At 35.4% G+C, this 24,032-nt stretch overlaps 2 protein-coding genes across 4 annotated transcripts; one reads left to right on the top strand and one right to left on the bottom strand.

Annotated features, from left to right (window-relative positions):
• Positions 1-4,347: 4,347 nt before the first annotated feature.
• On the bottom strand, positions 4,348-10,658 carry LOC306880014 (7-dehydrocholesterol reductase-like). The gene is made up of 8 exons (XM_079433278.1): positions 10,601-10,658; positions 9,276-9,387; positions 8,585-8,807; positions 8,392-8,482; positions 8,039-8,252; positions 5,884-6,088; positions 5,570-5,701; positions 4,348-5,435 (listed from the first exon to the last, which is right to left on the bottom strand). Exons 2-8 carry the CDS (start codon positions 9,380-9,382, stop codon positions 4,971-4,973), a joined length of 1,437 nt encoding a protein of 478 aa, XP_079289404.1. The 5' UTR covers positions 9,383-9,387; positions 10,601-10,658; the 3' UTR covers positions 4,348-4,970.
• A 763-nt stretch (positions 10,659-11,421) lies between these two features.
• nadsyn1 (NAD synthetase 1) lies at positions 11,422-23,365 on the top strand. Of its 3 annotated transcripts, XR_013785108.1 has the most exons (22): positions 11,422-11,619; positions 11,738-11,798; positions 11,992-12,108; positions 12,183-12,236; positions 12,364-12,453; positions 12,560-12,611; positions 13,112-13,200; positions 13,389-13,506; positions 13,753-13,884; positions 13,991-14,062; positions 14,134-14,258; positions 15,796-15,844; positions 16,077-16,179; positions 16,259-16,427; positions 16,640-16,775; positions 17,988-18,094; positions 18,180-18,311; positions 18,516-18,585; positions 21,327-21,455; positions 21,586-21,762; positions 22,403-22,499; positions 22,581-22,725. XR_013785108.1 is itself a non-coding variant. In XM_079434595.1 (21 exons), the coding sequence occupies exons 1-21, from the start codon at positions 11,535-11,537 to the stop codon at positions 22,418-22,420; spliced, it is 2,085 nt and encodes a 694-aa protein (XP_079290721.1). In that variant the 5' UTR covers positions 11,422-11,534; the 3' UTR covers positions 22,421-23,365. The 3 variants fall into 3 exon arrangements, 1 of the variants encoding a protein (XP_079290721.1); XR_013785109.1 differs by having other exon boundaries at positions 18,448-18,585; positions 22,403-22,725; XM_079434595.1 differs by having other exon boundaries at positions 22,403-23,365.
• The last annotated feature ends 667 nt before the right edge of the window (positions 23,366-24,032 follow it).

The raw sequence follows: 24,032 nt of genomic DNA, 5'->3' as shown, positions 1-24,032 counted from the left end.
TATTTTTAGAAATATGATGATGTGTTTTAATGCACCATGGTGACAGAAGCTTACACTCACCTGTTCGCACTATTTATTTCCAAAGATGAGTGCGACAGTGCGTCAGCCAACAGTGTGATCCACTGTATCCTACAATCTTGGATGATACAGGCGGCAGAGTCTTTATCTGAGTCCTGCTCAACACATTCCTTACAGATCCTATCTATTATCGTCTGACATCATCTCTGGGTTACTAGTTTACTGACCCACTAACATTCCATGCTAAATGCCTCCTGCGTAAAACACTTGACTAGTTACTTAAGCCTTCAAGCAGATGCTTTTACATCCAGAATGGTTTTCAGTGCGTTAATTGTAGGGAAAATCCGCCCGAAGCAACCCAGGGGTTAAGAGCCTCGCTCATTACACATAACTGAGGTCTCAGGAACTCTTTCATTCTTCGGAAACACCAGATTAGATCAGTAGTCAATATATATATATATATATATATATATATATATATATATATTACCTAATATAGTAAACTGAAGTCAACTTTGTAAGATGTTCTACCTGATTTTCTTACAAATTTCAGACAAGCAGCAAAAAAGAAAAAAAGGGACAGTTAGTGCCATTCCCTGTAGCAGGACAATACAAATACAAAATGAATGTGGATTGTACATTATAGCTCAGATAATTGCAACATAGTCTCATTGAAAAACATGCCTCTATCTACATTTTTACAAAACTCCAAAAACTTACCTATACACACAGTACAATTCACTGCAGTTTCCAGCTAAAATTAACACCAGATGCAGTAAAACAGCAACAACCTTTTTCCCTTGTCACACAAATTATGATTATTAACTAATAGAATCAGATTAATAAGGAAACATTCCTTGCAAAATACTATGTTATGATCTCAAAAAGTTTTAACATTGAGTATGATTTGTAAACTAATACATTTTGATGTCTGCATCACATAACCAGCTCCATATAATGTATAAATGGCTTTTCTGACATAGTAAACTTGCTCGTTAGCTCACCTGGTACAGAACAGCACTTGCAATGGACTGAAAAAAGAGTGCTGTATTTACATGTTTTAATCATGTACATTGCTTCAGACTTAATAAAGCAAACACACAAGTGACCAAATTAAGTAGTCTCAAAGCAATTTTATATGGCTCTCAAAATGTAATACATTCAAGTTTGAATGCATAGTATTATTATTTGCATATATATATATTACTGAATTACAAGATAATACAAGCTAGCCAGCAAACTTTTAATGAGCAACAGCACATATTGCTAAATCAGCTCCATAATTAAAGCAGCATAATCAATCAATACACAATACTGTCATTACTCGACACAAAACTCTTCACCACAACAGTAACTCAGTGTAAGAGTGTAAGTGTTTCCCCTTGTCTTGTTTTGCTCAAAAACACAAACACAGTTCATTTAAATATTTTTTACTCTCCCCAGAATACAAAACATGCTGGAAACTATAATTTCAGTTATTTCAAAATGAAAAATAAAAATATACATTTCAAGTACTTGATTGGTTCACATTTGTCCTATTTAATCTGGCAGATTGTACATTTTATAGAATTACAATAAATTGAAGGCAAGAAATTAAATTTAGAAGAAAAACACAATTGTGTTTTGTAGATTACAAATAATATGTTTTAGTAAATCGTTATGCATTATAAATTGACTTTCTTCTTATGAAAATACCAGAGATGAACTGAAGATTTGGTCAGTCAAAGCGTTTCTATCTTCTTTTTATTCAGCAACATAGCTGGATGCCTTTGTAGGGATTTCCTGGAAGGCCATCAGTTATATTACTTCAGTGAGGCATATTTGGACTTTCTGCATGAGGGCGCCCTCCGACTAGGAGTATGAAACAAGTATTACATGTGGCTATGGCGCTCATATAAGTTACATTAAAAAAAAAAAGGGAAGAAAAAAACCCTATTTTTTATAGTAAACAAGTTTTTTTTCCAGTGTTTTACTACCTCATGAAGTTTTTATTATTGTAAAAATATACCTCACTATCATGTTACATGCTTGTTTATCTTTTAATAAAACTATCAAATTTCATGCCCTTAATGTTGTGCCAGTTTTTTCAAGTGGTATTGAAAATGGTATCATATATCTATATTTTTCATGGTATTGCATTGAAGATAGAAATTCTAGTATTGTGATAACACTACACTGAAACATCTGTCAAATAACTCAACATGGTCAAAGAACTGAAAGAACGGTAAAGGCAAACTAAGTATGTTTTTATCTCATGTTTTCTTATGTTAACACTATTGATTAGGTTCAATGTAGGAGGTGTGATGTTTTCAAACACGATTAACCTTTTGGCACCACTAACTGTATCTTTCCTTCCCGAGCTGCTGTTACACATAAGTGCAACAACCAATGTAATAAACCATTGCCAGATTCATCTATTTTGGATGAAACTGAAGATGCTTGTAGTGCCACTCACTGGATATTTCATTTGGAAAGTGTCACGAAATGTACAAAGCAATGCAAAATCATTTTGCAGAAACTTTGCCGAAGGGACATATTTCCAATGAGCATTTGTTGAATAATTTGATGAGAAATCAAACTATTTAATGAGAAATGTTATTGAAATCGCTGATATATGATGACAGACTTTGGTTTTTTAATCTTGTCTGTGAGAAACAATTACACATAGACTGTCCACTGTTGTCCATGAGGCCTGCAGTGTCTCATTCTCATGTGTGGTATTGTTTAACACAGGGTGGAGCTGGAGAGGAGCAGTCTGGTGACCTTTGGGGTCATGGTGTCAGTTTTGTTTAGTCTGCCTTTTTCTGATCATCCCTCAAGAGACAGACACAGAGCTCGCACCTGACAAAGCACACACACAGAGAGAGGACAAAGCATGATGGAAGAGTGGGAGCATCTAAACGCCACTTGTCAGCTTATGATTAAGGCTTTGTCACATGTGAATACGGCAGAGGTGGAGATCGAGGGGATTTTTGTGTTTATGTGTGTGTTGACTCCTCAAGGTCACATAAAACCCACTACACAATGCCTTCTCTTACACCAGCTATATCTGTGTGGGAAAATTTTCAGAGCGTGTACACAAAACTATTTTTATTGATCACTTCTCTCTTCTATTTTTCTCTGAAATTAAGCCAAACCACTAACAAGGTTGTGTAAACTCCCACGCACCAAAAACCCAACCCTAGTTTCATTCTTTCTTTATTATCTTTCTAGCAGATAACCTTTGCTCAATGCAATTTGTAGGTCAGATAAAAACAAGGAAATAAAGAAATAAAAAAACAGCCGAGGCCTTTGAACCTTCTAGGGTATTGATGGTAACTGCATTCTCATTGGTCAGTCATATATGTATTTATTTATGAACAAAAATAAATGGGCATCAAATTGGGCATTCGAAGGGCAACTCTCTTCAACGAGCCACATGGTTTGAAGTATTGTTAATTGCAAAATGATGCAGGAGTTACATTCTAAAGTAATACTTTAGGTTAGCTGTTCAAATTCTTAAACCTAAATGTGCACAAAAGCTTGCATTAGACAGTGCCATTCAGTGTACTAGGTATGTTTTTATCCATGTACACTAATGTCCTCTGCTCAACTAAGACATTCCACAATCGCCACAAGCAATGCAAATGCAGATCTACTTCATTGAACTGTTTCTGTCTTCCTTTCTCTCCGACTCCCATTTATCAACCTCTGGACAGCCATTTTGCATATTGTAATGGCTTCTTTATTATTTTGCATTAGCTTTGTAAGAAAAAAGTGGGAAATCAATGCAAATCTGATTACCATAACTTGCTTATGTCCATTATAGTCAGTGTGAAGAATCTCATAATGTGGTTTACCCTTTTTATATTCCTCTTGTGTCGTTGCATGTTCTTGTCAGGCCTGTTGCTGTTCAGAATGAAAAACTCTGACTCCTCCTGCTGCTGGCGGTGTATCATTATCCTTAAATTTAAAGTGAGGATGTGTACTTTAACACAGGTTTTCTTAGATTTTTTGTTTTGTTATTTGCACATTTCCTGAATTAAATTAAATTAAATTGTATTAAAAGTAATTTAATTTACATGAAATTAATGTCCAAATTAGTTTTTAGTTTTTTTTACTGCTTTACCACACAAATTTTAACAATTTTCAGCTTTAGAGTCATTAATATGTTCGCACATTTCCTTAATTTATTTAGTTAATTAAATTGTAATATATTATAAAAGTAAATTAATTTACGTGAAATTAATGTCCAAATTACATTTTTTAAAAATGCTTTACCACACAGTTTTTTCTTGCACTACAAACATTTTTCAGCTTTAGATTCATTAACATCACCAGGAGAACAAGCAAAGACAAAGTGGGAAACTTTTATTTCAGTAGTTTGTCTGGTAGAAAAGATATGAATAGAAATATATGCTGTAGTCTGAGCATTTCTGGATTTATAGACTTTTGTCACCAAAACAAAAGATAGAGGTTTTTCAAAGGCAGGAACACTATGACAATATCTTAGGAGATTTTTTAACTGTCATTCTGTAATGCAGTGCATTGTGTCACCTTGATAATCTTGCACTTATATATTCCTGTATAGCACATCCACACTCACACTCACTAAAAGGCAAAATAATCTTTGTAGAAAAAATGCGTTACAATTTATTTTAAGGTGTCCTTGTTACAATATAACTATACATTTAAGTACTGAGTAATAATAACTAACTACATGTACTTATCTGGTTACTATCTGGTTAGGGTTAGGATTAGGGTTACTTGCATGTAATTATGCATAATTAAGTGTTACTATAACAGCAAGTATATGTAACGTGTAACAAGAACACCTGTTACCAAAGTGTTACCAAAAATTAAAGATTAATAAGCCAACTGTTTAAAATAAGCATGTGCAGCCACATCAAATAACAAGATAAACTGCTTTTCTGTACATGGTTGAAAAGCAATCTGGGATATGGCAGAACGCTCTAGAAGATGTTGGGCAGCAAACGGTAGGGCACGGCTGCGGTGTAGCGCTCCCAGTCCTTGCTGTACTTGTTGCGACAGCGGTGCTCATCACGAATGCAGCGGTGCACCAGCAGGATGGTCATGTAGACGATGTAAAAATAAGGCAGCAAGTGCTCGCCACCACAGGCCAAGCAGTACGCCAGTGAGCCCATCAGGTCGCCCGTGTAGTTCATGTGACGGGCCACCCCCCAAAACCCAGAGGTCATCAGTTTGCTCTTGTGAATCCCGCCATCGGCAGATTGGTATGAACACTCGATGAAGGTGGGCTTCTTACCCCAGATTGTACAGTTACCCTCTGTGCGACGGAAAAGGTCTTTCTGGTGGTTGGTTGAGCGGAAAATGTAGTAGCCCACCAGACCCAGGATGAAGACACTTGCGGCATGAGGCGTAGAAAGCTGGACGGGGTTGTAGACCAAGTAAAGGCCCTAAAGAACAAGAACATGAACATGACATAAACAGCATTACTCCTACTGAAATCAATGAAGCTGTGTACAAGGTAAAATAGTGAGCCCAGTATTGTAGATGTCACATCCAACACATATACTGCTCAGATACACACCTGTAGTGTGTAGAGGAAAGGAAGCCACACGCAGTCTCCCCAGCCCAGGTACCAGCCAAAGTGATCATGGCAGATGTCTATAGTCTTGAGGTACCAAGCTTCGTTCCAGAAGAAGTCCAACACATATATGGCCTTAGAGAAGAAAAGGGTCAGGGTTGTGATATGATGTAGTGAAGGGAATAATATGAATGAAATGAAAAACACTTTATGAATCAATACTGAAAATTCTAAAGTTGTTGAATCTAGGCAGTGTATGCAATAGTAAAGCACTACTAAGTTGTTTTATAGTGCCACCTAGTGGCTACATGACTCACTTGCAAAACATTGACCAGGATCATAGAGTTTGTCACATAACCATACAGCTCCTGCTGTTTAGCAGCGTAGGATAAGTTAATCAGGGTCCACGCCACGATACCCGGCCGGCCATTGAAGAAAAGCTTGAAGTCAAACCATTTTCCTATACGAGGGTTGAACTCAATTCCCATCATGTAGTTGTAGAAGATGTTGCCTGTGAATTTACTGCAAATCAAACAAGAACAAGACAAAACCATTTAGTGTACATGCATTTTACTCTGTGGACAGTCTGATAAAACAAACTTCATGCCTTTTTTGAGACCAATGGGAAACTACTGAGTCAAAAATCACTACATAGTTTGTCATTAAGAAACAATAAAATAATTGGTGAAAGTTAAAAGTAAAATAATTAAGTAAATGTATTAATTATTATTTACAATATTTATTAAATTAGGCACTTAAAAAGTTCAAATGAAAGCAAGACAGTTTACACTTTCATTTATTGTTTTCAGTCATTTCAGCCAAATTAATGGGCCAAGCCACTGTTACTACAGTGGGTATATAAAGTGAACACACTCCTATTAAAATTAAAGCATTTTGGGAAGTAAAAAATGAATCTTGTCATACAGTCGTGGCCAGAATTATTGGCACCCTTGGTAAATATGACCAAAGAAGGCTCTGAAAATAAACCTGCATTATTAATCCTTTTGATCTTTTAATAAAAAAAAAATCACAACAATCTAACCTTTCATTTAAATAAAAAACTATTGAAAATGGGGGAAATATCATTATGAAATAAATGTTTTTCTTAAATACACATTGGACACAACTATTGGCACCCCTAGAAATTCATATGAGTAAAATATCTCTGAAGTATATTCCCATTCATATTCACAAAAAGCACTCCAGGGTGATTATGAACATGAAATTATCCAGCCATGGCTTCCTGTTTAACAGAAATATAAATAGGAGGGAAAACAAAGCCTGAATTCCCTTAATCATCCATCACAATGAGAAAAACCAAAGAATATATTTCTGATGTGCAGCAAAAGATAATTGAGTTTCACAAATTAGTGAAGTGGCTTTAAGAAGAGCTAGAGCAGTGAAAATTCCCATTTCCACCATCAGGGCAATAATTAAGAATTTCCAATCAACATAAAATGTTATGAAACTGCCTGGAAGAGGACGTGTGTCTATATCGTCCTAATGCACGGTGAGAAGGAGAGTTTGAGTGGGTAAAGACTCTCCAAGGAACACAACTGGAGAATTGCAGAAAATAGTTGAGTCTCGGGGTCAGAAAACCTTAAAACTAATTGTCAAACAGCACCTACATCACCACATGTTGTTTGGGAGGGCTTCAAGAAAAATTCTCCTAGCTCATCCAAAAACAAACTACAGCATATTCAGTTATCAGACACGACTGGAACTTCAAATGGGACTGGCCTCAAAAAAAACTCAAAAACAACACAAAAATGGGTCACTGGGCACAAAACCAAGCTTCTGCTGGCCATTCCAGTCCTTTGACCTGAACCCTGTAGAAAATGAGTGGGGTGAACTGAAGAGAAGAAGCACCGTCATGGAGCTGTGAATCTGAAGGATCTGGAGAGATTCTGGGTAAAGGAATGGTCTCCGATCTCTTGTAAGGTGCTCTCTAAACTCATCAGGCATTATAGGAGAAAATTTAGAGCTGTTAAACTGGCAAATGGAGGTTTCAAGAAGTATTGAATAAAAGGGTGCTGTTAATTGTGGCCAATGTGTATTTGAGAAAAACATTTATTTCATAATGATATTTCCCCCCATTTTAAATTCTCATTATCCAATGAAAGGTTAGAGTTTTGTTAATTTTTAAAATAAAAGATCAAAAGGATTAACAATGCAGGTTAATTTTCACAGCCTTCTTTGATCCTATTTACCAAGGGTGCCAATAATTCTGACCACAGCTGTATATTTTTCCACATTTAATGTAATATTGAAACCAGAAAATGTTATGTAATAAACAGACAGAAACATTTAAGGGAAAAAAAGAAAATAAACATAAAACCTGTTTTTTAATTAACCAATCACAATTAAATTCTTACTGAAAAGTAACTGTAATCCTGTGGTCATTATTTAGGCTGAATAAAAATCAACTGTTTGTGTAGAATTTTGTGTAGAATGTAGAACGTGTTTTCTCACCAGTCCTCTGGGTTGGTAGGGAACAGATAAGCCTTAATGAAAGTGAAAGTGGACACGGCATAGCCAAGGATGTTGGTGCACCATAAGAGAGGGATCCAGTTATCAATGATGATGGTTGGTGAAAACCAGTGGAAGTACTGAGCATTAGCCACCCATAAAACATGAGTGATTATCCAGCACTGCAAACCATTGACTTCATACTTATTAATCAGACCTGAGAGAGAGCAACACATTATGAATTAAATATGGTTTTAAAGATATGTTACACCACACAAATCAATAGCGAGTCATTTGAGTGAATTTGCTGTTTTTTTTTTTTATGTATATGTTTGTCCTTATTATGTATTTTTTACCTGCTGGTGTTCGGGCACCGTCCTGCACTCCTCCCACATAACCTGGAAAAATCTTATGCATGATATCTGGAACGCACATGTACAGCACCACCTAGTGTAGACACAACCAAATCTCTCAAGTCAAGCTTAAAACTATTCAAACATTTCTCATTATAAATGTTATTACGCATTATTCATCTGTAATTCTGCACACCTGAAATGTGACCCAGATTGCGTAGATCTTGGCAGCAGCCCATGTGAAGGAAGGGGCACGGTTCCAGATGGTGAGCAGGGTGGCTTCACCATTGTAGAGGTCCAGTAATGGGTGGCTGATGGAGCACTGGTACTGATCACATGCCATGATGAAGAAAAAGACGATGAAGGGGGCAAAGCACAGCAGCAGGATCACACCTGTCAGAGAGAACCAATCCACTTCCCTACAGAGTCCAACAGATCAGCAATATGAGTTAAAAGTAAAGTCAAATATGTGACCCTGGACCACAAAACCAGTCTTAAGCTGCTGGGGTATATTTGTAGCAATAGCCAAAAATACATTGTGTGGGTCAAAATTATTGATTTTTATTTTATGCCAAAAATCATTTTGTAAATTTCTTAATTAATAACTTAATTTTTGATTAGTAATATGCAATGCTAAGGACTTCATTTGGACAGCTTTAAAGGTGATTTTCTCAATATTTTGATGTACTTGTACTGAGTTTTTGAGTGGCTCACACAAGCATTAGTGACTGAACACAGAAATAGTACTTTAAACCTTTTAATCCAATAAAATTCATCAGTTATTTACTTAACTTATAATACTGAACCTGATCAAACAATGTTTCGTGTATGACTGAATGACTTCAGCAGTGCATTGGCTGTATAGTCAGAGCAGTGCAGTGGCTTACCATGCTCTTCCCCACTGAACCGGCTCCTTCGCTTGGTCTTTCACCCCTGCCCGGGCTCCATTGGAGCTGGCCTTATGGCGCTTTCTCACAGCGTCAGCTGTTGTCATGATGTCTGAGGGGGTGAAGTTTAAAAAGCAGAGAGAAAGAGAGGGTTAGATTGGGAAGAAGGGCATAAAAATAACCTCTGAGATGGTATAAACATGTCTCTAGCATGAGTGCATAAGAGGAGAACAAAGTGCACTGCAGATAACAGATAGCAAACAGAATATCTAGGTGTTACATATGTGCTTAATATGATAAGTTCATGGGTTTAAATAATGATTATAACATAACTCATCATATATAATCTCAGAACCAGGCCAGGCTTGTTTCCTTGCTATGACATATAATATTATCTTTCCAACTGATATGAGGTTGTTAATTGTGTGCTTATGCAAAGACAGATGCTCTGCATCAATCTATTTCCAGTTTATGGATTTTTAGTCCACAGAAAACTCTTCTAGTCTTTTATTATAGGCATATTAACGAATATGCATTTGAATAACACCAAGAGAAATGTGCTACTTAATAATAATACTATGCAGAAAACTATGATAATCTAAACAAAGAATCAAAATCAATTTCAGTTATGGCATCATTTCCACTACAACATTTTAATTATTTTAATGTTTGAGATTAAATAGGAGGCACCAAAATATATATTCTTATTGTGCTTTATTGACAATCAAGCTGTGGTTTTATCAAATCAATTTGGACACATAAAATGCTAGTTATACCATAGATAACACCATATGTTTTTTGAGTTGTGGTGGAAATGGCAGTGTAAAAATGTTCTAATGTTGTCAAATGGTAATAATTTATTTGATAAAACTAAAAGCTAAAAGTGGCCAAAAACACCCAATCATGCAGTTGTTCTCCTGCCAAAGTAAATGTGCTCGTTGAGCTTAATGCGATATAAAGCAGTTTAAAGGGAAATATGACTCCAGTCTTAACATATACTTCCTCACATCAAACCCAATGCAGTGTGATAGTCGTAATTACCCCAATCCGATACCATAATTAAGCAGGATGCAGATACTAAAAAGCTCGCTCAAGTATGCATATAGTTTACAATGCACTCATGCCACAGTTCAAAGAATCATTATTTTCTGTTGACAAAGTTGCACTTGAAAGTGCTGCACACTAAACGCATAATAGAGATTTCAATAAACTGCACATGCAATGTATAATGCTGGAAATATTGCCTTAAAATAAATATAGCATTTTAATAAGTGGCAAAATGTAGATTTCAAATACATAAAAGCAACTGTTTAAAAAATGCTTACAGTCATAGGAGTGATGCTGCCCAGATGTTCACAGTGATGTAACGAGCGAAGGGGAGTCTCTGGCCGAGTTCTGACTCCACCCACAGGTGAACCAAACATCCAATCAGAGACAGATGTAATGCATTCTCGTGTCAGTGATTGGACAACCGAGACCTGAAGCCATGAGCGCCTGATGAGCTCAGCCCATGGGTCCTGCTGTCTTCATCAAGAGTATCCACCTGCACCACATTTACGCACTTACTTTAAATGAGAAGTACATTACAATGGCAATTCTCCAGTCTATAACAATGCATTTATCAAATAATTTATTGGAAGGAAAATGCCAACCTTTTCATAAACACACGTAAAAGCTTTATTTGGTTCACTGGAAAATTAGTTGACAAAACACCTCACTTGTTAGTAAAAGCTAATAATAAGTGCATAATTGTCATAAAAATAAATAAATAAAAGAAACATTACTTTAGAACGTAAAATAACAAATTGTAATGAAAGGCAACATTACATTTATTAGTCATTATTTATTTATTTCAAATTTATTCTGCTATTTTATAGCATTGAAAAACAGTTTGACTCAGTTTTATGTATTTATTCTTAAAGGTGAATTAATAAAATTAAAAGACGTTGTCGTTGTCATTGTAGACGTTGTCTTGATAGTTTAATAATTATAGGTCTGCATAGCAAAGATTGCATTTTTTTTTCAAAGAATGTTTAACCTCAAACTTTGTCCCAAAGTGGTGTCTCTGCTATTAGTTTACGGTAAACATGTTTGAGTTTTTAAATAGTTTTCCTTACGCTAAACGTCTACTTTTATTTTGAAGTGCAGAATCGTACAGACCGGAAATGGAATTACAGTAAATAAAAGTTTTGAGTACTGTTGCACGGCTGCTGTCAAGAGTTGTTTTGATACATTTTAAATCATTTGTATCTGTGCAAAATGGGTCGCAAGGTTACATTAGCGACTTGCTCCTTAAATCAGTGGGCACTTGATTTTGAAGGCAACTTGACAAGAATACTTAAAAGTAAGTTTATTATTCACTTGCAATTTGTCACCAGTAGCAGTAACTAATAGTGCTAAAGGTCTTATGATCTTAAAGTGACCTCGCCTCATTTTACATCATCTCTTTTCTCCAAAAACAGGTATTGAGATAGCCAAAGAGAAAGGAGCCAAGTACAGACTGGGACCAGAGCTAGAAATCTGGTAATATTGTCATTCATAGACTGTAGATATTTCAACAAATATGTGATGCATTTGCACAATTGAGAATAAGGACATGTGCATTATTGGAATATTTGCATTCATAATATAATGTAATATAAACCAACTAAAATTCAATGTTGAAAATGAGAAAACTGATGATACTGTATTTTGTGGTCTCTTTCATATACATCAGTGGGTACGGCTGTGCAGATCATTTCTACGAGTCAGACACCCTGCTCCATTGTTTCCAGGTTCTGAAGTCGCTCTTGGAATCTCCTTTGACCCAAGATATCATCTGTGATGTGGGAATGTAGGTTATATTGTATATAAAATGTATATGATTTCTAATGCATTTACCTTCACTTTTATCTGCTCTTTACACAGGCCTGTTATGCATCACAATGTTCGATACAACTGCAGAGTCATTTTCTTAAACAAGTAAGATTTGACTAAAGTGCAGCATTATAAAGCATTTGCATTACTGCTTAATGATTAGTTAATTACAATAATGTAAAAATATATGTATAATAATATCTTATAACATGTTTTGTTTTATATTTGACAGAAAGATACTGTTAATTCGTCCTAAAATGCTTTTGGCCAATTATGGCAACAACAGGGAATTTCGATGGTTTTCACCTTGGAGTCGACCCAGGTATATTCCATGATATAGTGGTTCAATCTTGGGATCATTTGCATAGCAAAGTCTTTAATAATCGGTGATAAATGATAGGTCACATATGAAATTAATTTTGTTGCAGACATGTTGAGGAGTACTTCTTACCCAGAATGATCCAAGATGTGACAGGGCAGGTAAAATATTATTGCCTTGTATTACCTAATTATAAAGCTCAATTATTATCGGTATGTAATTATTAATAATGGTTCTTATTATTAATTTGCTGAGTTGCTTCTTTAGAAACCTGATCAAAAACTATATAAAAAATAATAATATATACAGTGGTGTGAAAAAGTGTTGCCCCCCTTCCTGATTTTTTATTTTTTTGCATATAATTTAAATATTAATCAAAGATAACACAAGTAAACACAACATGCACAACAAAAAAATATTATTTTTGACAGTTGATTATGTTACAATGTTAGAAAAAAGTTATATTTCAAATAAAATTGTTCTTTTTAATTTGTGCTCATGAAAGAATCCATGAATATTTAGCAGAAAAAAATAAAATTAAGTACAAAAATAATTATATTCTTAATTATTCTTATTCTACATGTATATTTGCATGTATATGTATATTTGCAGGGACACATTATTTGGCATAAATAATAATCTCATCTGTCCTCATTGATAGACCACAGTGCCGTTTGGAGATGGGGTGCTGTCCACTAAGGACACCTGCATAGGGAGTGAGATATGTGCTGAGCTGTGGAACCCCAGGAGGTAATGCTCATCTCATCAATATTATATGAATGGCAAATTATTGTCTTAAATTCTTTCCTAATATCCTGCAGAGGACATGTAGACATGCTTTTTTATGTTATGCTGTAATCTGGTGAAATAAAATGTGAATGTAGTTCCATAATTGCTTTTGTTTGAGAAATTAAACTTTCTTTTACTTCTTTTTTTAGTCCACATGTTGACATGGGTTTAGATGGTATTGAGATCTTTACCAACTCCTCTGCAAGCTACCATGAGCTACGTAAGGCTGACCACAGGGTGAACTTGGTCAAATCTGCCACCACTAAGGTAAACAGATTGTATTAATATTTCTGAATGATTTAAATCATATTACAGTATAAACAGTAATGACATGTTACTATATTATTATCACTGCATTTATGATCAAATAGATAGGTGAGAATAAGAGACTTCTTTCAGAAACATGAATTATTCCAATCTTTTTACAGTACATATTAATGAATCTATTTTCAAGTGGCCTTTGTAAAGATAGTGTTGACAATGAGCCTTATATATAGAATATGTTTGTTTCAGAGTGGAGGGATCTATCTATTTGCCAATCAGAAGGGCTGTGATGGAGACCGCCTGTACTACGACGGGTGTGCTATGATTGCCATCAATGGAGACATTGTTGCCAGAGGAGCGCAGTTCTCACTTGAGGATGTAGTATGTGCCAATTCACACTTATTTGAATATTGAAACTCACCCAAGTGACTGTGATTAACATGCTGAAGATTTCAGTTTGATCAGTCAGATTTCTTCTGACTTGCAGGAGGTTGTCACAGCCACTCTTGATCTGGAAGATGTTCGGAGCTATCGAGGAGAGAGGTGTCACCCACATATGGTGAGCAACTTTAAAAGACATCAGAGTTTGAAGTTACAAACCATGCTTTAAATATTTTTCTTACTGCACAGGACTACGAGCACAAACCTTATCAGAGGATCAAAGCAGACTTCTCTCTTTCTGACTGTGATGACAGGTTTCTGCCCACACATCAGCCTGTGGAGTGGGTTTTCCACCTACCAGAAGAAGAGATCAGGTAACTTCAACAGGGAAAAAATGAAACTACAAATAACCTAGATGTATACATTTAAAGGAAAAGTTCACCCACAAATAAAAAATTGCTGACAAGTTACTCTCCCTCAGGACATCCAAGATGTAGATGAGTTTGTACAGATCTGTACAGATTTGGAGAAATGTGACATTACATCTCTTGCTCACCACTGGATCCTCTGCAGTGAATGGGTGCCGTCAGAATGAGAGTCCAAACAGCTGATAAAAACATCATAATATTCATAAACATCATAAGTAATCCAGACGACTCCAGTCCATCAGTTAATGTCTTGTCAAAAGCTGTGTTTGTAAGAAAAAAATCTACCATTAATGCTTTTTAACTTTAAACCATTTTAATTTAAATTCACTCCATGATAACACAAGTAATCTCCTGACATCAAAATCCACTGACATATTTGTTTAGAATTGTTTTGGAATTTTTTGTAAACGGTGCTTGATCTTTAAAAATATTCATGCGAGGCAAATTTTTCTTTGGATAGAGCAATATTATGGATAGAGACCTCATATTTAAGCCTAAAGCAATGGTTTAAGAAGTAAAAAACATAATTTGTTTATTACAAACACAGCTTTTCGCTTCACAGAACATGGATTGATTGATAGACTGTAGTTGTGTGGATTACTTATGGATTATTGGGATGTTTTTATCAGCTGTTTGGACTCTCATTCTGACGGCACCCATTCACTGCAGAGGTGAACAAGTGATGTAATGTTAAGTTTCTCCAAATCTGTTCCAGTAAAGAATCAAACTCATCTTTGGTGCCCTGAGGGTGAGTAAAAGACTCATTACATTTAAATACTTAAGTAAATGTACACACATAATGAGACCACATTGAAAATCCCAGAAACAAACAGAAAGTTTAATGATTTTTGAACACTTTAAAAGATTATATAATATATTGATGTAAAAAGAAGAGTCATTTTGAAGATTCTATTTCTATATTTTTTTCACTTCTGCTTTTCATTCAAATTCTTATGCAAATAATATAATTTGCATTTAAAAAAAAAAATAATAATAATTCCAATTACAGTTTCTACATTACAAAATAACAATACAAAGTAGAAGCATTTTAACTTGTGAAAGACTTCATTTTCATATTGCATCAACAGACTTGTTTTGCTGCTCTCTAGTGGAGCTGCACATTAATACACCCTCAAACAGATCGACCATTTGTGTTAACATCCATCCTGAAAACCCAGTTATGACTTAAAGAGCAGCCAATTCACTAAGAGTGATTAAAGCAAAGTGATTTAAAATGTTCCTGTAACATGCCAAATTAGTGTTCTGGTCCAATGAGACTACTTTTGTTACTTTAGAGGTTTAACAGTACCTTGTGACACTAATTTACTCCTGGCTGTATCATCTCTGTTTGGAAATAAAGATTCAGACATAAAGAGGAGAAACTGGGAGAAGGGAAAAGTGTAATACCCACATAATAATATATTGTATTGGTGCACATTTATAAAATCAATTATTATATGTTTATTTTGGGTGTTTTTTTCAGTCTTGGTCCTGCCTGTTGGTTATGGGACTACTTAAGGAGGAGTGGACAGGTGTGTGTGTGTGTGTGTTTGTTTTATTCTATTGTGCATGTAAATTTGAATGTTTACATTCATTTATACAATTTAATAAAACTCAGTGCTTGTCCATTGTTTTAAGCAAATATCTTTATTTATGATTTTATGGTCATGAATGTGAAGATATAGGACCATGATTTTATGGTCATGAATGTGAAGATATAGGACATCTATAGCTAATGAGATTTGTGAGTTTTGTTGTTTTTAGGCTGGCTTCCTTCTTCCCCTTAGCGGTGGTGTGGATAGTTCATCCACTGCCTGTATCGTGTACTCCATGTGCGTGCAGATCTGCCAAGCTGTCAAAGAGGGCAGTAAGTCCAAAATACACACACACACACACAACCAGCTAATTGAAAGCTTATACTTTAAAAATGTTCCCACTGTTCTCAGATTCTCAGGTGCTGGAGGATGTACAGCGGGTGGTCAGCGATTCGTCCTACAGGCCTGAGGACCCACGTGAGCTGTGTGGACGCCTCTTTACCACGTGCTACATGGCTAGTGAAAACTCCTCTGAGGACACCCGCAACAGAGCCAAAGACCTCGCTGCTCAGATCGGCAGGTCAGTGGATGGCATGGCAGCTAGTACATTTTTGAATGTTTCTTTTAAACATTTGCCTCTGGTGCTCACCAAGGCTGCATTTATTTGATTGAAATTACTGTAAAACAGTAATATTGTCAAATATGATTACAAATGAAAATAAACGTTTTCTATTTTAATAAAATTCATTTATTAAGTAATTTATATGAAAATGTTATCTGTTCTCTTCTCAGCAATCACCTAAATATCAATATTGACATGGCAGTAAAAGCCATGCTGGGAATCTTCTCTATGGTCACAGGGAAGTGGCCTCAGTTTCGTGCTAATGGAGGAAGTTCCAGAGAGAACCTGGCACTGCAGAACGTCCAGGTACATAATAGACACTGATGCTATTAATAAATGCATGATTTTGTATTAGTGACTTATTGCATATTTTCGCAAAGAATACATACTTAACATTTTCAGAAAAAAAAACACTTTGGTTGACCACCATGAAAGTCTCAAAATCACACAAAAAAACATCTTACGCAAAAACACGGAATGTGCAATACTAAGATTGTAACATGTAGTTGTTGATGGGCATTTTGATACGACTTGTTGCTTATGATTTGTTTTATATGCTTTTTACATGAGCCATGACATCACAAAAGCGCGGGCTTGAGACAGCAGTTTCTGTCAAAGTGATGCTAAATTGCGGTTTGCAAATGTATGCTTGCATTGTAACACAACCACCACATTTTTCACAGAATAATATCACAGTTAGTCACCCTAAGCGTCAAACCACCTGCAAATTTGCTGAGTTTGGGTTCTACCTTCACTACTTTAAAACATAACTAACATAGGAACATTATGCAACTCTTTCCAAGAAAATAGCTTGTGCTTTAGATTGGCAAAGTAATGCTTGATTAGAACCTATTTAAGACATTTATCATGTCACAGCTTTGAAAGTGGTATAATGTGCTCTTAAAAGTGATTTAACCACTTAAACAAAAGTTTGCAAAGAAATAACTAGACACATCAAAATAATCATGATTAGTCTTGTGATTCCCAACTTGTCTTTATAAAGCAAAATAAAATGGTAATATCAGTTTTTTATAAATGTATTAAAAATGGTTGCATTAAACATCTAATATCGTAACATGTTAACTTTGGCAGACTTCAAAATTGTTTAAATAATTATCTTTTATGTTTTCCACTCAACATTTTTGCAGACCCCCTAACACACCCGTGCAAACTCCTGGTTACTAAATTGATTACTAAAAACTTTTGCTTTTCCAAAATATTGTCTGAACTAACAATTAACAAGACTTCTAAAGCATTTGTTAATATTAGTTTGATAATTACTCAGCATTAAATACTGCATTAAGATTTTACAACTAATACAAACTAAATTGGCTAACATTAACAAAGGTTAATCAATGCTGTAAAATACAGTATATTGTTTATTGTTCATTTTAGTTCATGCATTAACTAATGTTAACAAATGAGATCTTACTGTAAAGTGTTACTGCAGATCCTTTTGAATCTAAAGGTCTGATGTATGTGCATGATGGATGTGTGTGTATGTTTACTCCAATACAGGCTCGTATCAGGATGATTTTGGCCTACCTCTTTGCCCAGCTGTGTCTGTGGGCTCAGGGAAAACCTGGTGGTCTCTTAGTTCTTGGTTCAGCAAACGTGGATGAGAGGTGTGTCTTTACATGTTCTTTCAGTATCCAACTGTCAATAGTAATGAAGGTTGCTTAAAAGAAAGTATTTTTTGTCTTTTTGCAGCTTGACTGGATACTTCACAAAGTATGACTGCTCCAGTGCTGATATCAATCCCATTGGAGGTGTTAGTAAGATGGACCTGAAGTGCTTTTTGCAGTACTGTGTAAAACGCTTCCAGCTCACTGCCCTCATAAGGTGTGTAATCCATTTATTTAATCAAAAAATACAGTAAAAACAATATGTTATAATTTAAAACAACTGTTTTCTATTTGAATACATGTTATTATTATTTAACTTATTTATTCCTGTGATGGCAACACTGATTTTTCAGTCTTCAGTGTCACATGATCCTTCAGAAATCATTCTAATATGCTGATTTGGTACCCATCTGCTGTACAGCATTTTGGATGCTCCACCAACTGCAGAGCTTGAGCCACTGACTGATGGCAAGATCGTCCAGACTGATGAGGTAAACATTGTCAACCTCATTCACTGATAAAAAACGAGGTCTTGAATACTACCACATCTACCAAGTCATTGTGATTGATTGAGACGGGATGTGCAATGGACTCTGCACAACTGTGTGTGGCAATGGTTGTCTAGTAAAATGGTTGTCTGTCTGAAATATATTTAAACTGGCCAATATACTGTTTGACAGTCATATGACTCCTGCAGTAGGCTGTGTATTTTCCTAAGCCATCTTCTCAGTCAAGTTGATCAAATTTCACATGAAAATATTTTCTTTGCAATCATGTGATTTCTGCCGTTTAAAACACAAAGCAGAATTATCACAAGCAATTCTTGTTGTCATTATACATTAAAATCTAGAACGTCATGGGAAAACATAATCCAAAAGCATTGCATCCATTACTGATATTTCAGTCTACAGCTTGGCTTGCATTCATGTCATTTTTTCATTTCTAGACAATGTCTTCTGGTATATTGTATGTAAATATGTATGTATGTAAACTTCACTTTAATCACTGGATGGTGCAATTGTGTCTCATGTTCCATACAGTGCCTTGCGAAAGTATTCATACCACAATTTTTTTCACGTTTTATGTTGCTGCCTTATGTTAAAATTTTCCACATCAATCTACACTCCATACACTATAATGGAAAAGCAAAAAAGGAAAAAAAAGGTTTTTAATATCTAAATTTATTAAAAATAAAAAACTTAAATGATTCCACTGCATAAGTACTAATACCTGGGACAGGTGATATTTAGCTCAGGAGCATTCATATTGCTTGTAGGTGTTACTAGACTTTGAGTGAAGGTAACCTGTGGCAAATTCAATTGAATGGGTATGATTTGGAAAGGACACACGTTTTAATAAAAGGTCTAACAGCTGATAATACATATCAGAGCAAACAAAGCCCTGGGGTCAAATTAACAGTCTGTAGAGCTCTGAAACGGATTTGCGTCAAGCCACACATCTGGGGAAGAGTTCAGAAAAAAATTCTGCTTCATTGAAGGGTTACAGAAGCATGTAGTCTCCGTTACCCTTAATGGAAGAAGTTTGAAACAACCAGGATTCTTCTTAGAGCTGTCCTCCTGGCCAAACTGAGCAATTGATGGAGAAGGGCTTTGGTTCGAGTGGTGACGAAGAACCTGATGGTCACTCTAGTTGAGCTCCATGATGATATGTGGAGATAGGAGAAATCTACAGAAGGACAAACATCACTGCAACACTCCACCGATCTGGGCTTTATGGCGGTGTGGCCAAACTCAATCCTCTCCTCAGTGAAGACAAAAGAAAACACAATTGGAATTTATAAAAAAAGCACCTAAAGGACCCTCAGACTCTGAGAAACAAGATTGTCTGGTCTGATGAACCTCAATTCTAAACATAATGTTTGAAGGGAACCAGCTCTTCTCATCACCTGCAGAGTACCATCCCAAGGAGTAAAGTGTGCTGTAGCAACCTCATGCTGTGGGGCTGTTTTTCAGCAGCAGGGAATGAGGGAATCATCAGAGTAGAAGAAAAGCTCAGCGCACCAAAATATTGAGATAGCTTAATGAAAACCCAGTCCAGAGCATTCAGAACCTCAGACTGGGCAGAAGGTTTACCTTCCAACAGGACAGTGACCCTAAGCACACAGCAAGAGTGGCTTATACTGTACACAACGCTGTGAATGACCTTGAGTGGCCTAGCCACAGCCTGGACTTGAACCCAATTAAATATTTCTGGAGAAACCTGAAAATGTGCATCTGCCCCCATCCAACCTGAAAGAGCTTGAGAGGTGAAGAGGTGAGGAGAAGAATGGCAGATAATTGGCAAATGTTGATGAGCAAAGCTTGTCGCATCAAACAAAAAAGACTTGAGGCTGTAAAGGTACTTCAGCTAAATATTTAGTTAAGGGTATGAATACCTATGCAATGTATTTGTTTGAGTTTTTTCATTTTAATAAATTACGAAGTTGTGAAATTTCTGTTTTTGCTTTGTTAATATGGTGTATGGAGTGTAGACTGATGTGGGGGGGGGGTAATTTAAAGCAGTTTAACATAAGGCAGCAACATAACAAAACGTGAAAAAAATTAAGGGGTATGAATACATTCGCAAGGCACTGTATATAATTAAATTTTAAACAATGACAGATTGGAGATGATTATTGCGTGTTGTATGCTCACGTGGCTTCAGCTAACTTTTTAGTGGCTTTTAAAAAGTGGTAGGGATGGAATCAACTTTGGCAAAGTGATCAAATAGCAATTAAAATTCTGTTTAATTAGTGACTTTCAATTTGTTTTTCATTTGAATATTTTATTTAATATTATATTTTATGACATTTCAATTATTCCGTTTTAGGTGAAGTAAAAATATACATTATATTTATACATACATTTATACATATATATCTAGTAAATAAATTTACAAGATTTGTAAGGATTTGTAATTGAGTCAAATGAGAACCAGTTTGATGTCTGATATTTTTGCAAAGTACTGTGGACATGTATTTTATTTATTTTTAATTTATGTGTGTGTGTATATATATATATATATATATATATAAAATGTTGTTTTATTTATGTATTTATTTTTTAATTATTATTTATTTATTTTTGTTTTCCACTTACATGTTCAAGATGTCCTTATTTTTATAGGGCATGTTTACTATGCTGCTGTGCCCTTATGTGCTTTTTCCATCACTGTGTGCATGCAGACAGATAGTTTTACAGCTCACATGTGTTTCTGTGCCTCCCTCCCACAGGCTGACATGGGAATGACCTACTCGGAGCTGTCTGTGATTGGCAGACTCAGGAAGATCTCCAAGTGTGGCCCGTACAGCATGTTTTGCAAGTTGATTCACTCATGGAAAGAGACCTTCTCTCCCTTGCAGGTCAAACATGCCCTAAACATACAGTACTCATAGTGCCTGATACTTTTAAAAGCAGATAATTCTCCACCATTATTTTATGACCAGTAGGGTAATGCCATGCTTTGTGCAAATGCCATTTTTTTTTTTGCAGGTGGCTACTAAAGTGAAACATTTCTTTAGGATGTACTCAATCAACAGACATAAGATGACAACAGTAACACCCTCTTATCATGCTGAAAACTACAGTCCAGATGACAACCGCTTTGACCTCCGTCCTTTCCTTTACAACACACAGTGGATTTGGCAATTCCACTGCATAGACAATGAGGTCAGCAAATCTACAGAACAATGTGATTTCATTGGGCTGTGTAATTCAAGCTTTAATATTGAAACTTTACACAAATATATACAGTGCCCTCTAAAAGTATCGGAACAGTAAAGACAAAATTGCTCTGTTGGCTGTGAAGTCAAGACATTTACCAATATGACTAAAAGATGAATATGAGACAAAACTACAGAATGTCACAATTTATTATTGGGTGATTCAACACATAGATGTTTTACCAGCTAAGAAGATCAGCAGTTTCATCCCTCTGTCTGATGTGAGCATAAGTATTGGAACAGTTGCGTCACAGGTCTTTCTAAGTGATCAGCTGTGTCCTGCTGCATTAATTCTTCAGATATTAAAAGCAGGGAATGTGTCGTATCAGTTATATCCATTACTTCTGTATTCTGAATCTTGCATTCGATGATGACACACACAAACCAGGATGAAGATGAGGGAGCTGACTTTGAGAGAAATGCAAGCAATTTGGATGCTAAAATAAAAGAGGAAGTCAATTAGAGCTATAACAAAAACAACACAGCCAACAGAGCAATTTTGTCTGTGTGTGTGAATGTTTGCTTGAAGATGTCTGTATGTAGTTTTTCTATTTGTATAAAATGCATTCTGTTTTTCTGTTGTATAGGTGGCTATGATGGAGTGATATGAAAGGCGTATGTACAACTGTTATCAGACGCCGTTGATCCTTGGTCCAAAGATTTGTCTTGGCCGCTGATGATATAGTGAGCGCTCAACAGTTCTCTGCACTCTTTCTGTTTGGCTGCATATGCACTGCAACTTATTCTAGTTATTGTTTTTCTTAGGCTGTATAAATCCTAAATGATGTCTTCAGTTATGTTCACACGATAATGCAAATAATCAGGTTTGTGACCAGTGATATTCTGTATGGTAATGGTTGTTAAAAAAATAAAACAATACATATGAAATTGTTCATATGCAGTTACTGTTAAAGAAGATATCCTGTACTGTTATTTTCACTTTCATAATCTTTCATTGAATATTTTGCCATAACAACCATATTTGTCCAGATCAGCTCAAGTGTGTAGTGTAAATGACTCTATAACCAAGCAAATTAAATGACTGCAGCATTTTTTGACTTGGTCATTCCTCACAGAACTCTGTAATATAATAATATATTTCTACAAAAAGGATTATGCTCTTCATATAGTATGCTTTGGTAAAGCTCAGGCACTTAAGGTTTCTAAATTGTAGCTTGATTATCTGCAAAGTCACAAGAAATCAGGAATAGATAATTCACCCCAAAAATGAAAATTCTGTCATTATTTACTCACCCTCATGTTGTTCCAAACCTGTATGACTTTCTTTCTAAGTATTTTTGTTTTAAAGAATGTTGGTTCTGGTTACCATTGACTTTCTTTTTATAGACATGGTTGTTCTTAAAAATATCTTATTTTTTTACAAGCACAGAAGAAAGACCGTCATGCAGGTTTGGAATGAAATGAGAGTGAGTAAATAATGATAGGATTTTCACTTTGGGATGAACTATGCTTTTAACTTGAGGGTAATTTTTGAAATGTAAAAAATAATAAATAAATGAAAAAAATCCTCTTTTTTTAATCCTTTGCTAATGCTGTGTCGTCTGTGTTGTTGAAAAGCCGCTGGTTACTGTTTTCCCACCAAACATATCACTTCCTAAAAAATATATTATTTTAAGTGGCTTTTTGTTTAGATATTATAGTTTCAAAGACTAACAGGATAGAATGTGATGTTGAGGACAACAAAAAGCTATTAATTGATTATCAATTTAAAAACAAAATAAAAGTGTGATTTTCATATTTTATTCATTATGGCGTACAAATGTAGATTTGAAAGAGATTTTACTTTAAAGTTGTCTTAAGGCAGAAAGCATGAGAGGATGTGGACGAGTTGGGTGTTAGAGAATTGACTTCCTCTTTGAATGTGTTAAACGGTCTAAACACACACAAATGTTTTATAAATGAGAAGAAAAAAGAGTTTATTTCAGGGAGATTAGTTCATCTGCCATTTAACTGTTCTCATTATAACCCGTATTAAGAGTGTCACGCTTGCTCAATCCGTTCGCAGCTCATGACGCAAATGAACTCGAAGGAAAATTTAGGACAAAATGAACACTAGGCTCATAAATCCCAACCAGTTACCTAGATTAAAAATAGCCTTCGTTATAAACAAAGGCGGACGTTTCTTTGAGCGACGGAACGCAACATTACACCAGCAGCAGAGGATAGTGCTTTTCTTTCGAATTATTCTTTTTAATG

The sequence above is a fragment of the Barbus barbus genome (genome assembly GCF_936440315.1).
Source record: "Barbus barbus genome assembly, chromosome: 2".
In the NCBI taxonomy this organism is placed as follows: Eukaryota; Metazoa; Chordata; class Actinopteri; order Cypriniformes; family Cyprinidae; genus Barbus; species Barbus barbus.
This window is presented reverse-complemented; position numbering and strand designations above follow the sequence as displayed.

Bases quoted from the DNA above. Each gene is read 5' to 3' on its own strand.
- LOC306880014 (XM_079433278.1), bottom strand. From the start codon at position 9,382: ATGACAACAGCTGACGCTGTGAGAAAGCGCCATAAGGCCAGCTCCAAT. The intron at 8,483-8,584 runs GTGTGCAGAATT...TGTCTACACTAG, and splicing joins CAATCTGGGTCACATTTCAG to GTGGTGCTGTACATGTGCGT. The intron at 5,436-5,569 runs GTGTGTATCTGA...CTTGTTCTTTAG, and splicing joins CTTTCCTCTACACACTACAG to GGCCTTTACTTGGTCTACAA.
- nadsyn1 (XM_079434595.1), top strand. From the start codon at position 11,535: ATGGGTCGCAAGGTTACATTAGCGACTTGCTCCTTAAATCAGTGGGCA. The intron at 16,180-16,258 runs GTAAGTCCAAAA...CACTGTTCTCAG, and splicing joins CCAAGCTGTCAAAGAGGGCA to ATTCTCAGGTGCTGGAGGAT. The intron at 18,095-18,179 runs GTGTGTCTTTAC...GTCTTTTTGCAG, and splicing joins TCAGCAAACGTGGATGAGAG to CTTGACTGGATACTTCACAA.